Genomic DNA, 14,186 nt, shown 5'->3' with positions numbered 1-14,186 from the left:
AACAAAATCGATTTTCGAAACTTCTTTAATTCTTTTTAATATTACATTTCCTTGGGCTGTGCGCTGTCATGCGGTTTTATTATATTCATATTTTTTTTATTTTTGTAACGAACGAGAGGTGAACAGGGAATATGGAAAACGAAATAATGTGGACCGGCTTTTACAAGAAATTGGTATTCATACGTTTAGTTTTTATTAAAGGAAAGTGTATGTATATTTTAAGTGAACATTGTGTGTAAAAATCGACGAGAACCAAAAACGTTATGCTATTCAAATTGTAGTTCAATTTTTCTTTTTTTATATTAATTAAATCAAAACAAAACTCAATTTTGCTTTTCGAAAATAAGAACAAAAATATAAATTAAAAATTTAACAGTAGACAAAATATTTCAAGTTAGATGGAACTCACATTGTAACATTTCAAATTGTATCGTAGTTAAAACGAAAAAAGAACAACGCTTCAAAATAAAGTTTAACTTAATAAATTAAATATATGCTGTAAATAAAACGAACCCAATTTCATTTTATCAAGCCATGGCTGGGGGGAAGCTTTCAATATTGCCTAACTACAGATACCGGCTAGCTTCGAAGTAATTATCCTTAAATTAGTGGAAACACAAATGGAACTACATTCCAAAAAGACCCTTCAGATCGTCGATGGAGAGCTTGGAACTGACTTTTCCCGTTAACAAGCCATCGGCCAATTCGAGCTTACGATCTTGCAGCACCTTAATACGCTGCTCAACTGTATCCATGCACATCATTTTATATATTACAACATCCTTTTTCTGGCCCACGCGATAAATGCGATCCTGAGCTTGAGCTTCAAGCTGTGGATTCCAGTGCAAATCTAAGAGAATTAAATGGTTTGCTCCAATCAAATTGAGACCAACACCGCCTGCAGTTAGAGACAACAGTAGAATGCGCTTGGGGCTACTTGGATTGTTGAATTCGTTGACAATATCTTGACGGTTTTTTACTAGTACGGTGCCATTTAATTCCAATGAAGGAAGCCGCTCCTTATTCAACATGTCGCGCAGAATATCCAGTACAGTTTTCCACTGGGACACAACAATGACCTTATCATCGTTCTTCAAAATAGTTTTAAGTAATTCCAGGGTTCTCAGCATTTTAGTAGACGGACGATTAAAATCAAATACGGGATTGCTGCGCTTCAGCACATTTTGCGATGCCTTGGCTATATGGACGTCTTCACCTTCTAACGGCCGCTCGACACCATCATCTGTTTGGGTGGCTGAACTATCGCTAATAGCCAACTTATTGAGTTGTGCTAACAAATCAATTTCCGAAGAAGTTTCTATGCTATCCCCATTGCTCACATCACCGTTATCTTCCTCCAGCATCTGTAAACGAGTAAATAAAATAAATTTAAAATTTAAAGTCTACTTTCCATGTGTCATTTGTGCCTACCGCATCAATAAGTCCTGGATGACAACAGATCTGCCTGAGACGCAGCAAAAGCACCAAGATTTCATGAGATTTTACTTCCTTGCTGTGACCAGCCATGCGAGCGAATTTCTCGTGCATCTTATAATAAGCACCATTGGGATCTTTTATTTGATTGTAAGTGGGTTTGTTGGCGTCCCTCACAAAATTCAAATCCGAATCCTTCTCAGCGCGCTGCAGCAGGAACTGAGCGAATAGAGTGCGTGAATAAGTCATAACACGCTGATACACGTTCATTTCATGTTTATCAAGTTGCATTTCCACCAGCTCGATCTTCTTGTTGGGCAAACTATTCAGCTTGCCATTCAATTGCAGTTGAACCTTGGTACGCCTCAGCATTATGGATTTCATAAGTAAATTCAAACGCTCCTGTCCACCGGCACTCTTATTGTCAATCCATCGCTTCCATGTAGCCAGATCATCAAATGGCGAACAGCGCAGAAATTTAAGCAGCGCATAAACATCAAGTTCCTTATTTTGAATAGGCGTGCCAGTGAGAGACCAACGAAATTTGGCAAGCAATTCACTGACAGCCACCGATGACTGCGACTTGTGGTTGCGTATCACATGAGCCTCGTCGAGAATGACACGTCGCCACTTGACTCCAAAAAGGGCGCCACCAACTTTATGTTCTCTGCTTACAATATTGTAAGTGGTGACCACCATGTCGTAGGTGCGCAGATGCTTCGCTTTCGAGTCACGGTTGCTGCCGTGATGGACGCAGACAGTGAGACGATGGCGCGACAACTTGGAACTAACTTCATTCTCCCACTGACGTATCAAACTCGCCGGACAAACTACCAACGTGCCGCCTTGATAATCTGTGTAAAAATGTTAAGAAAACATTAGCGAGTTCTCTTATTTTAAAATGGCTTTTGCACTTACTGTCCTTGCGTCCTTTTGAGTACCATGCGCCAGTATGGCGATTGTCTTCAGCATCCTCGTCATCGCTGCTTTCAGACTTATTTCCACAATCACTCTCCTGACGATTTTTGCAAGCAAGCACAAGGGAAATCATGGTTAGCGTCTTTCCCAGACCCATATCATCGGCCAAAATGCCGCCACGAGGACGTTGCTGCTCCCGCCACGCCATCCAGGCAAGCGCGTGCTTTTGATGTCCCATTAGCTGGACTTTCAAGCCAGATGGATCCTCTGCTTGCACATCCTCTCCTGGGCAGTCCTTCAATGATCCATGCAAATCCTACAAGCATACAAAATGTAATTTCCAAATTAAATGAACTAAATATTTACGCACCTTCAGTGATTCCACAGTCAGTGCTTTCTGGGCATTGAACGTTGCCAAGCCTTGAGAACCCGTGTGTGTGGGTTGTATTAAATTGACTGCTGCAGACAGGTCATTCCAATCCAGCTCCTTGTCCACAGGCTTTGACATTTGCGGCTTCTGTGGCAACTGCACTTTTTTGGGCGTTTCTTCACGCTGCACATTGCAACCCTCTAGGTATCGGGTTTTCTTGTTAATCTCCTCTTGCAGCCCACTGATGCGTTTCTTGATCTGAACACCATTATCGGGCAGCTTGTGAGCGACCTTCTCGAATAGTTGTTCAGCCTCGCTCTTTTTCAAACGCAGCGCGGCAATCTCGCGCATCTCCTTCGCATAGAAATCACGCGACACATTTACGCTCTTCACACTTGCCTCTTTGACGATAGTGGAGGCATCTAAGGAAGCGCCAATGCTATTACTATTCTGCGATTGGTTTTCTTTATTGTTGCTAGACTCCTCCTCATCGCTGCCACTGGATATCTCAATTGGTATCTCTTTGTTACTGAGGATGAGTACATCACTGGACGAGGAGTTTGTGGACTCACAGCCAGTCTGCTGCTCCGACTGTTCAGCAACAGGAAACAGCGTTGAGTGCAACTTTTCTTCAATGTTGCTTACGAATTGTGTGCTATAGCGTGGCGCATCAGCGGAGACTGCCTCCTCATGGGCGTCCACATCATCATCGTTAGCAGGATCATCAGTTGTTTTATTAGAGGTGGCTGCTTCTTCATGACTCTCCAAATCTTCATGGGAAGTGGCATTGGCATCGGTGGGCTTCTTCTCCTCCACCACTGCCTTCTGTTCCTCGTCAGACTCTATCTCACTGGAATCATCATCAATGTCCTGCGGACGCACACCTGTGATGCTCATGCGCGTGCGCGGCGACAAACCGCGTTGATCCAGCTCATCCTCCTCCTCGCTGTCGGAAACAATCACAGCCCTGCGGCGCCCCCCAGTTTTTGGGTTGCTCTCCAAATCTTCATGGTAAGTGGCATTGGCATCGCTGGGCTTCTCTTCCTCCGCCGCCGCCTCCTGTTCCTCGTCAGACTCTATCTCACTGGAATCATCATCAATGTCCTGCGGACGCACACCTGTGATGCTCATGCGCGTGCGCGGCGACAAACCGCGTTGATCCAGCTCATCCTCCTCCTCGCTGTCGGAAACAATCACAGCCCTGCGGCGCCCCCCAGTTTTTGGGTTGCTCTCCAAATCTTCATGGTAAGTGGCATTGGCATCGCTGGGCTTCTCTTCCTCCGCCGCCGCCTCCTGTTCCTCGTCAGACTCTATCTCACTGGAATCATCATCAATGTCCTGCGGACGCACACCTGTGATGCTCATGCGCGTGCGCGGCGACAAACCGCGCTGATCCAGCTCATCCTCCTCCTCGCTGTCGGAAACAACCACAGCCCTGCGGCGCCCCCCAGTTTTTGCCTTGCTCTGGCGAGGTATACTTTCATCATCGGATTCCGTATCCAGCACTGTTACATTGGCACTGAGCACTTCACTCTCTACACTTTCATCGTGGTTGCTGCTGTGGTCACTTGAGGTTCCTTGAGACATCACAAATTAGTTTTCACACGTCTCACTTAAATTCTGGAATTGCTCACCTGATGCCGACTGACTGACTACGCTGTCTTCTTCGGAATAGTACTCACTTTCACTTGACATGTTTCTTATGGCCAAATTAAAAAATCACGCTATTAAACAATTTTTAGGCGCCAGTTAATTTCAACTTGCGCATTTCACAAACACACATACAGTCAATGAATGAAGTATCAACTATCGACTACGATATACTCGATGTTTATGTGCTGTGTTATCGATCGGCCTACTGTTTTCACTGGATTCGTACTGTTTGAAATTCTTTTATTTAATTTGTTATTGACATAAATTTCTAAGTACAAATAATATCACCTTTTTTTGTATCTTCGCACCTTTACTAAATCATAATGAAACAATCGATAAGTTCGATCAACAACAATAAAAAACAATTCTGGTATGTACACACTGGTCATAAAATTTTTCAAAAATTGTCGTTACATAGGAATGCCAATTAATAAAATAATAAGGTATAAAATATTTTAAAGTTTATTTTAAAGTATGAGACAAAATGTGCTACATTGGTCAATTTCGATAATATTGCGACCCCAATGCTTCCTAGGCAACCTGCTGCTCTTCACGAAGTGTTCCGTATTGATGCGCTTCACGCCTTGACAGCAGTTGGAACCCGATTGTCTGGTCGATTCTTCAAGCTCATAAAGTTTACCAAACAATTCTTTTCTGGGTATTTCGGGGCGATCTTCCACGTCGAACTTTTTATTGCAGCGTTTAAATGTTTGAGCTGTGGTAAAAAGTTTATTATTATTATAGGAATATTTTTCCTTTAACCAATCATGGTTCTGTGGTGGCTGAAGTGATGTATCACTTATAGAAATCCACAGATCATCTCCGCAAGTGCCCGAATTCATTACTGTGCCTGTACAAGTAATTTGTATATATATATATATTTTTTTTTTTAGTTTTATTTTTGGCAGAGCCGACTATTCTGAATAATAATCCAAACTTTTAGTTATTATACAGATCGAAATGAAGTTTTTAATTGTTTAGTTGTATAGTTCACTGGGCACTAACAAAAATTATTTATGTATATATTTTCCTTTATTCAGATTTCAATTGTCTGATACAATGCCATCGTTCTTCTCTATAGATACATAACATTAAATGAATTAAATAACTAGTCACTTAAATCTAATTAATATTAAGGGGAAAACAAAAGGAATATATATAGGTATTAATACAATAATAATTCATGTGTGTGTATTGTATTTTAACTAGCGTGTGAGTTTGTTTTATTTTTTATTTTGTGTGTGAATCGGTTTAGCTTGTTTTATAGCAAATATAATTTTTCGCTTTCTTTTGGTAATTGTATTCCAAGGAGCTTTAGATTGACTTGTTCTAATTTGTTTATTTGCGCATACGCATACATGGTAAATGCCTTGTAATTTCCTATATTTGTATCTAGAGATTAGCCAAAGGGTGGTTAGTATTTAATTTTTAAGTATACTTTCATGAATTTCCGTCTAATTTTATGATTATATGCAATGGTTCATAATTTAATAATTTACCTGTGTCCATCCGAGAGAGTAATTTATAGTATGCTTCGTATCGTATTATGATTCACCACCATGTCTGTTTTTGTGTGAGAATGTGAATGTCTGAGATGTATAATATTGTTACTGGGGTCTGGAAAGACTTTATGTAGATGAGGCGATCTGCTGGAAAACTGAAAAGAGCTGCAACAACAGCCGACTAAATAGTCGCTAATTGTGGCCCTTATATTTTGCGACATATTGCGTCAGGAATATATATTACGAATTGAACAATTTTCCAAGTTTAATAATAGTGTATACAGTTTGCTATGTATATGTATGTACGTATGTATAAGTATCTTATGTGTAAATGTGTGTGAGTGTTTGTGTGTAAATAAAAGTAATGAGAAATATTGCGTACGAGTGTCTATATCAGTATGGATAATGTATACATATATATATGTTATGCATATATATGCATGCAGAATTGAGTGTGTGTGTGTATTTGTCTGTTTTACAAAGCACCTTTTGGCGCTTTCGAGTAATTGTGGTTTACATTTAGATGATTCGTTTCATTTTTGCTTTCAGTTGGGTGTCTACGTTGCTTACGTGTCTACAAATAAAATTAAACAAATTGTTTGTTCTCACTTAAATGATAGTGCTAAAATTAAGCAAACATTGTAATAGTTAATGAAACGTAATCAATACATACATAATTACAAAATTATATGTAAAGTTATGTACAGTTATTTTCAATTTGGATTCTCCATTCATATTTTTGTTTTGGAAATACAAAGGAAATGCTTATTCTTTTTTATTACAATTATTTTCTGTGCCTAATGTGCGTGTGTGTGAGTGTTTTGTCTGTGTATGCATTTGTTTATGTTGAGTGTAATAAATATTAGTATGCATATGCATTTAAAAGTAATTTTTTGTTTTGTTTTGACGTTTTTCTTGGATGAAAAACTGATATTTCGAATATGAGTTTTTGGAATTTGAAGTTTTTGCTCGACGTTTTGTTTTGGTTTGTTAGTTTTTCTTTTTTTCGCGTATGTTTGACATTATTCGCATTAGAATGTTATTGTGAAATTACATTTTAAATTAATTATTTGTGTGCTTTAACTTCATTAATGCCAAACACATTACAAATCTATGCATATCATTCTGTTTTCTTCTTTCTTACTTGTTTGTTTTTTTATGTTTACTTTTACTTTTACTTTTAAAGGAGGTACTAATTTGTTAACACTTCTGGGATGGGCTCGGCACGGGGAAATCCGATTGATGGCGTCCTGGCATCTGTATCTGCTTTAGTCCCATTCCCGTTGACTCATTTACAAAGCCAGATTATTTCGTCGTCCGTTAACCTTATTCACTAGATTGCATATTTTTAAGGCTGGTCCTAGCTTTAGGCCCATATATTTCATCATCATCTCTGAGTTAAGTAAAAGTAAAGCTTTACCATCGATTTCCTATAGTTGAGCAAAGAAAATTAATAAACTATTTAAGATGAAGTATGTATGATTTGAGTACTTACATGCTTTCTGAAGAGATCGCCATGCACGGCCAGGGAATTGTCATTGCTTTCGATGTACTGGATAACCTCCTCGATAGACCAATCGATCGGTTGTGCTCGCAGATGCGAACACGACGCTGACGTCGGCGTGCTATGCGGTGATGTGATTGCCGCCCCGCCATAGCTACTGGATGCAGCGGTTGCAACGGGCGCAGTGGCTGCTTTGGCTGCACTGGCAGCTGGCGCTGCTGAGCAGGCAGATTGCGAGGCTGTGAATGGCGTCGATACTGACGAAGGAAACGAGGCGCTTGAGGATAATGTTGTGGGTGATTTATAGTAGCCGCTAGGCGCCTTGGCAGTCAGCTGCTCGGGATGCACTTCGGCAACCAGCGGTGCTAGATATTTTCCAATCGCACTCGTATTCGCAGTGCCACCCGCCAAGCTGCTGCTGCTGCTACTGCTACTGCTGCTGGAAGAGGTGCTCGTGTTGCTGCTGGGCGGTGAGGAGTCCGAATTGTTGCCACTTGCCTCTTGATTGCAGTTGCCATTGTTGTTCATATGCTGGAAGCGCACCTTACGCAGCGCCTGTGCTTGACTTTGTGATTGTGGCTGCGAGTGCGACTGTGTCTGGGGCAGGGACTGTGACTGTGTCTGTGATGGGACTGTGGCTGCGGCGGCAACTGTTGGCGGCACTCCATTCGGCTCAGTTTTAATGTTTACCTTTCCATTATTGCTACTACTGTTGTTATTGTTGTTGCTGTTGTTGTTATTGTTGTGGTTTACTGCCTCTTTGCTGGTCTTTGCCTGCGCCTTGCTTGCCGCCTGCTGCTGCTTCACTCCCGCCTCCTGCTTAATGATGAGCGGCTTCTCTGCGGGCGATGTTGGCGTCGGCGTGGCAGACTTTGACTGCCGACCCCGCTTCTCGGCAAGCACTGGCGACGATGGCGGCGTTGCAGTTTGCGCCAGCTGCCGCTTGCGACTTGTCGCACACTTTTTACACTCCTCTGTCTCGGGCACCAGTGAGATGAAATTCACACATGCCTTGCATGTGGTGCATAGCGTCTTGATGAATTGCGCCAGACTCTCGTCATCCTTCATCCGCAGCGGTGACGGTATTTTCACCTGCACAAGCAATTGCAAAAAGGATTAGTAACGTTACAAGCGATGTCATATGTCAGACTTACCGTAAAATTCTTGCCAGCAGCTGTCACAATATGCACATCGCCGTCCAGCTCAAAGAGCAGTCGCGACAACTGCTGCGTGTCGGCGCTGGCGGCCAGCACCTCCTGCAGACAGAGCTTGGCGAGCGTTTCGTGGGTCTGTCCCGTTACCATCGATGGCAGCTTGGAGCTGTTGATGAACGGTCCCGCCTTGCAATTGGGATGAAAGTGCGCTGTGACCGGCGAGGCGGGCACCATGGCATCGGATTCGGCAACAACGGTGTGACGAGGACGCGGGCAACGCTGTTTTCCCGAACTCGAGTCCATTCGCGATTTGTGACCTGGCGGCTGCATAGGATGACAACTGCGTGCACACCAGCCGGCTGGAAAAATATCGCGCGACCGATAGTTGCACCAGTAGTCAAAGGCGCCGCGCCAGCCATCGAATGTCACATGGATCTGGTCGTCTTTGATGGCGTCAACTGTTGCACAGCAAATCAGTTGGGGATTCTTTTTGTCCACAGCCTCTAGCTTCTGGCCCACCTGATATAGATTCGATGGTGGCGTGGGTGGCTCCGGTTGAAAGATCTCCTCGGGCGCCACCATGGCATTGTTGAGAATCTTGCAGAGATAGCCGGGCCAACTGGAAGCGTTCATGCGAAATCCGAGTGGTGGCTGCAACATGCCGCCATTCTTCTCACAATGCCCGATGGCATGAATTTCCGTAGAGTCAACGAGACGCCAAAAATCATTCTGCGAGTCGCTGCCATCGAGACGCAATCGCAGTCGTGAACCCAGCACTCCGACCACAGTGGCAATGCAGGTGGAGGTGACATTTCGGGGATCCAGTGCCTCCAGTTTCATTCCGATCTTGAAGTCATTGTTGGGCGGATTCAACGCCTGTTTGAAACACTCGGGAGGAGCTGCCTCGCTGCCAGTTTCCTGCAAGCAAACACAGACAATAAGAGGAGATTGGGCAGAGATATGGGGAGACTTACCTCTAAGTAGGCATCCCAGTCAAATACATGAAAACTCTCGTACTGAAAGGGACCTGTGGGAGCTGGGGCGCCGCTGCTGAGCAGCTTTCGATCGCCATCGGTGGCACCGCCAGCGCCTGCGCCGCCGGCGCCGCTGCTGTGTCGCATGGATCCGTTCTTTTTCTGATGTTTGTTCATGCACATTACGGTGCAGAACTCCTTGTTAGGCGCCCCCTCGCGTATCACATTATCGCACTGCGTGCACGCCCCCTTGCTGTACGCCTTCCTGAACTCGGCGATGCACGTCTCCGAGCAGAACTCCTTTTTGCCCGTCTGCGTGGGTAGCACATATTGAAGTGGCAGCTTCCCCTCCCCACACCAAGTGCAAGTGGCGCGCTTTGCTGGCCGACCGCGCGCTCGCTGCTGCGTTGGCGTCGTTTGTGGGGTGGAGTTCGAGTTGGCGTTCGTGCTTGCGTTTGTGTTGGCTGCTGCGCTGCTGGCGTTGACGTTGCCGTTGCTGCCACTGCTGGCGCTGCTGTCGCGTCCGCCAGACATTGTTTGTGTATTTTGTTATTTATTCAATGTTTTTCGTTTCTTGTATATAGTCGCACTTATGATTAATCAATTTGGCATCTTTGTGATGCGGTTAACACTTTGCAGCGATGCAGCTGCAGCTCTTATGAGTAAAAACACTTTTTGTCACGGTTCTATGCAATTCAATTTTAGCGGCGTTCTCGAGGTCACGTAATAACAATTTGTATATTTGTTGTTGACTGTGCAAATGGCATTGCAACATTGATACGCGCACATTCGAGCACAACATTAACGCGCTCGTATTCTCAAAAATGCGTAATAATTGTTGGTGGTACGCGCCTTAATTATACTTGCGATTGCGAATTAAAATCTTATTTTTCTTTGCATTTGCGTTCCGCCATATTTGTTTTCTTAGCGATGAACCTGCGTTAGAGATGCGCGTTATCGGAGTAACTGCTAGTTATCGCATTTATTTCTTGTTATCGAATAAGGGTTGAATAAACGAATTGGTAAATTGTGGTTGCTTTAATTGCATATTATATTTATGTATAGAAAGCAAATACTATTTAAAAATATATAAAATAAATACAATTTACAAAATGGAATAAAATTCTTGATATTGTTTCCGAGTAGTACATTCGATTGTCTTCACAACCGTTGAGCAGCGTATAACTGGCGCCATCTATATTTGGTACGCAACTTTGTTGATTTGTACAAAGGAGGAGTTGGCGCGCAAATTCAAATATAAGTTATGATTAAGTGGTCAATTAAAATCTAAACTTACTGTGAAATTTGTAATACAAATTGATATATGTACAAAATAGAACAATTTTTAGAATTACATATAATATTAATATAATAGCAATTTTTAATCAAATTAAACGAGGAAACAGTTGATTTCAACGAAAAGCAACAAAGCATATAGTATTTTTAGAAAAAATAAAATAGTTTGCTAAGTTGCAAATATAAAAGACACGAAACATAAAAAGTAATTTAACTCTCGAAACTTTTCTTGTTATTTAATGCGAACATTGAAGATATTTGTCACCAGCTGTTATAAAGGCTTTTTATCACATACGCTATACATAGAGAAAAAACACATCTATTGTATCGAAATTCGAAATCTATCGAGCGCTGTGGGTTCTAGTTCCCGCTGAATGTTGTTGGCAATTCTTTCTTTATATGAATTGTGTGGTTTGTGGTTGTATCTTGTCCATTCTGAATTACAGAAATAGGAATAGATTGTGTGGTTAAAGGGTTTATATCAAATATGACCTACTTGTTTTTCGTACAATAATTAAATAAAGTGCACAACCATAAATTGGCGGGCTCAACACGAAATTACCAAAATAATGCAATTAGGCGCAGCAAAATGGCCCCAACACCCGCTGTGACATCGCACCCCCAATACCAAGCATATTGATTTCTCTAGCTTATTTCTGCATTGCGCTCATAAATCAAATTTGGACCGGCCACAGGCACAAACAGTTGACAAATGCTCCAACACAGTGGGTGTGGATTGGTTTTCGCTTTGGCGCTGGATTTGGCGTTGACTAGGAACCAATGCGCGCTCTTTTAACAACAAATCAATGCCAAAATCTCAGCGTAAAAATCAAATTCACACAACACTGTCTGACTGTGTGACTGACAGGAACAGCCGTTTGAGCTGCTGGCTACAATATGAGTGTTGCAACGAAATAAATTCGTCAGTTTTCCGCCTCCAACAGTCATAATTTACGTTCACTAGGAGCAAGCAGTAGCTGCTCGGATGAATGCATCAAAATCACGGAATGCAAATAAAATTGTTGCCGTATTTTTAGTTGGCTTAACAAAGAGCAGAACATTAAATCCGGACAATAATTCTGTATACCCATCAGAAACATCTAAGCTTCAACCTGTTTAGATTAAAATGAAACCACAGCCAAAATGCCATTTAAGTCCGAAAGAAAAAGTTAACTGAGGAGCACTTTGATAGCTGCTCAGACCGAAAAGTTGAGCACATAATTATTGCTGCTGTCCAAGCATAAAAGTTTTTTCTGGTTGTCTTAGTTAAATATTTCTCTCTGCTTTGGCAAAACTTTTTCGACTACCTTTTAGCTGCAGATTTTGCATCACTCCAGTTTCTCATTGAGGCATAAGAGAAATAATCCGCTCGAGAAATTACGACGTTAATGAAATTAAGCCTTAAAAAAGAGTATTTGACGTGAATCCATTCGTTTGATCTACCATAACGCTAAATTATAACAAAGAGTTTAAATGCAGTTTGCTGGCGATGAAAATCAGTCAATCGGTCAATCAGTTTGTCAATAAGTTTCGTTTTGAATCTCTTCAACCTTTGAACCCCGTCGAAGCCGTCAAGTAGTCAAGTAGGAAACTTGGGGTATGTCATCAATTAATAATTGGTTTATTTTATCGTCAGCAGCAGCTGCGAAGATGTCCCTCAGGTTCCTTGACACTATGCCATGTGACAGGCAGACATGCTGACGGAGCCCCAAGCTAGGGGTGGGGTTTAAAGAGGATGTGCTTTGGCCCCATCAGCATGCATAATTGAGTCGAGTGGCGTTCACCGTTTAGACGCTTGTCACATTGACGATGCTCAATTAGAAACTGCCTTCCCCCAGAGCAACGCCTCTCTCTCTCTTTCTGTGCTCTTTGCCCTTATTGACTTATTACGCAAATCAAACAAAAGATAGTCAGGCAGGGATTGCAGGGTTAGTTGGGTGGTTTGATGGCTCAGGGGTTGACTGCTTGAGTCGGGATTTGAACTTTGCGATGATTTTAATCAGCACGTTAATGAGTTTATCTCTCTGTCAGCTCAAGTGCTTCACATTAAATGCTGTGTTAATGATGCTCTTATCGCTACTGCGGCTATTGACAGAATAACATGTTGTTGCCCCAATAATGAATGAATAACTTAAAGTTGTGGCAGTCATACTCATCTAAATAATGCCTACGAAATAATTGATAAAGTTTGGTAACTGCATCTGAAATATGGCCGGATGTTGTTATCAAAGAGACTTCTCCCAACATAAATACATATGTTTGAAAATATACTGTTACCTATGTTACCTAATACCTATGATTTAATATTTTTCTCGTAGCAACTTAATTTCTCGGTGCTATTTTTATTTGTCAAATTGCTATTTTTTCAATTTCTTCATAATAGTCAACTGTTGCTCTATGTTTGTCGAAACAATTTTGAAATTACACTAAAATGTCATTTAATGTTGTTTAATACTCTATTTTTGCCAAGTGCATCTGCTTCAATGTTGCAGCTCTATGATGCAAGTGCTTACACCAAAACTGCATCAAGCAAACAGCTGTTTAGGGGTGAGAAAGTAAACAAACTCAGGTAGAATGAAAAATAATATCAAAGGCGACTGAAATAAATCAACCGAAAATTAGCAATTCAATAAATTATGCGACACTGATGGCATTTAAAAAGTATAAGTATATATCAATTTAATTTATTATTTATCAATTGACTACTTATTTCCGTTTTACTTCATAAGAACCAACTGGGTCTGCAACGATCATATTATATTTCTATACAAAGTGGTCAAAGTAATCATCTTGCCGATTTTCTTTAACACTTTCTTATGCATCTGTAACAATTGCAAGCAATTTAAAATTATTCTAAGGCGCCTAAATTGGCAAGTAGAATACTCCGCTGATTTCTTATCGATTTTCATTTTTCGATAAATATACCAAAATATTCAAAATAATCATTGCCGCCTGATCAATGATGCGGCTCTATTAGCCGTCTCTCTCTTACAAGCATCCGCTTATGAAATAATGCAAAAAGGTTCTAAAGGTTTTTTTTTAAACTTAATTACAGATAACTTTTTAGTTTCATCTTGTTTTACGACATCAGATTATAGCCTTCAATAGCACCACACTCGAAACATTTACTTGATGCCTCGCACAGTTGGTGTCAGCAACTTTCTGACAGATTTCAATCAGCCTGAAGCCAAAGGGATAACCCGTAGGACGACAGCGGCGCCTGGGTAAGCCAGAAACATGACGACTCGGCCCACGTGTTTAATTACACCTGAACACGCATTGACAGCGATTAAAAATCATGTCAACGCCACCATGAGCAACAGGCAACAGGAAGCAGGCAACGACATCCTGGCTACGTGCACGCTTAAAGCAAACGAGAAA

The 14,186-nt window shown here is 41.7% G+C and overlaps 2 protein-coding genes across 2 annotated transcripts; both read right to left on the bottom strand.

Moving 5' to 3' along the window:
- Window positions 1-375: 375 nt before the first annotated feature.
- Window positions 376-4,541, bottom strand: LOC132787592 (transcription termination factor 2). The gene is made up of 5 exons (XM_060794739.1): window positions 4,357-4,541; window positions 2,723-4,299; window positions 2,353-2,668; window positions 1,432-2,288; window positions 376-1,364 (listed from the first exon to the last, which is right to left on the bottom strand). Exons 1-5 carry the CDS (start codon window positions 4,415-4,417, stop codon window positions 627-629), a joined length of 3,549 nt encoding a protein of 1,182 aa, XP_060650722.1. The 5' UTR covers window positions 4,418-4,541; the 3' UTR covers window positions 376-626.
- Window positions 4,542-6,810: 2,269 nt separating this feature from the next.
- Window positions 6,811-10,440, bottom strand: LOC132785014 (polycomb protein Scm). Its single transcript, XM_060790965.1, has 4 exons — window positions 9,510-10,440; window positions 8,536-9,453; window positions 7,373-8,473; window positions 6,811-7,307 (listed from the first exon to the last, which is right to left on the bottom strand). Exons 1-4 carry the CDS (start codon window positions 10,041-10,043, stop codon window positions 7,170-7,172), a joined length of 2,691 nt encoding a protein of 896 aa, XP_060646948.1. The 5' UTR covers window positions 10,044-10,440; the 3' UTR covers window positions 6,811-7,169.
- Window positions 10,441-14,186: the final 3,746 nt, after the last annotated feature.

This window comes from Drosophila nasuta, chromosome 2R, assembly GCF_023558535.2.
Source record: "Drosophila nasuta strain 15112-1781.00 chromosome 2R, ASM2355853v1, whole genome shotgun sequence".
Classification (NCBI taxonomy): Eukaryota; Metazoa; Arthropoda; class Insecta; order Diptera; family Drosophilidae; genus Drosophila; species Drosophila nasuta.
Note: the sequence above shows the minus strand (reverse complement) of the source record. Positions and strands in the feature narration are given on the sequence as shown.

Excerpts from the sequence above, each read along its gene's own strand:
- LOC132787592 (XM_060794739.1), bottom strand. The coding sequence starts at position 4,417 with ATGTCAAGTGAAAGTGAGTACTATTCCGAAGAAGACAGCGTAGTCAGT. Across the intron at positions 4,300-4,356 it reads AGTCAGTCAGTCGGCATCAG|GAACCTCAAGTGACCACAGC; the intron begins GTGAGCAATTCC and ends TGATGTCTCAAG. Across the intron at positions 1,365-1,431 it reads ATCCAGGACTTATTGATGCG|ATGCTGGAGGAAGATAACGG; the intron begins GTAGGCACAAAT and ends ACTCGTTTACAG.
- LOC132785014 (XM_060790965.1), bottom strand. The coding sequence starts at position 10,043 with ATGTCTGGCGGACGCGACAGCAGCGCCAGCAGTGGCAGCAACGGCAAC. Across the intron at positions 8,474-8,535 it reads CTGCTGGCAAGAATTTTACG|GTGAAAATACCGTCACCGCT; the intron begins GTAAGTCTGACA and ends TTGCTTGTGCAG. Across the intron at positions 7,308-7,372 it reads GCGATCTCTTCAGAAAGCAT|GAAATCGATGGTAAAGCTTT; the intron begins GTAAGTACTCAA and ends GCTCAACTATAG.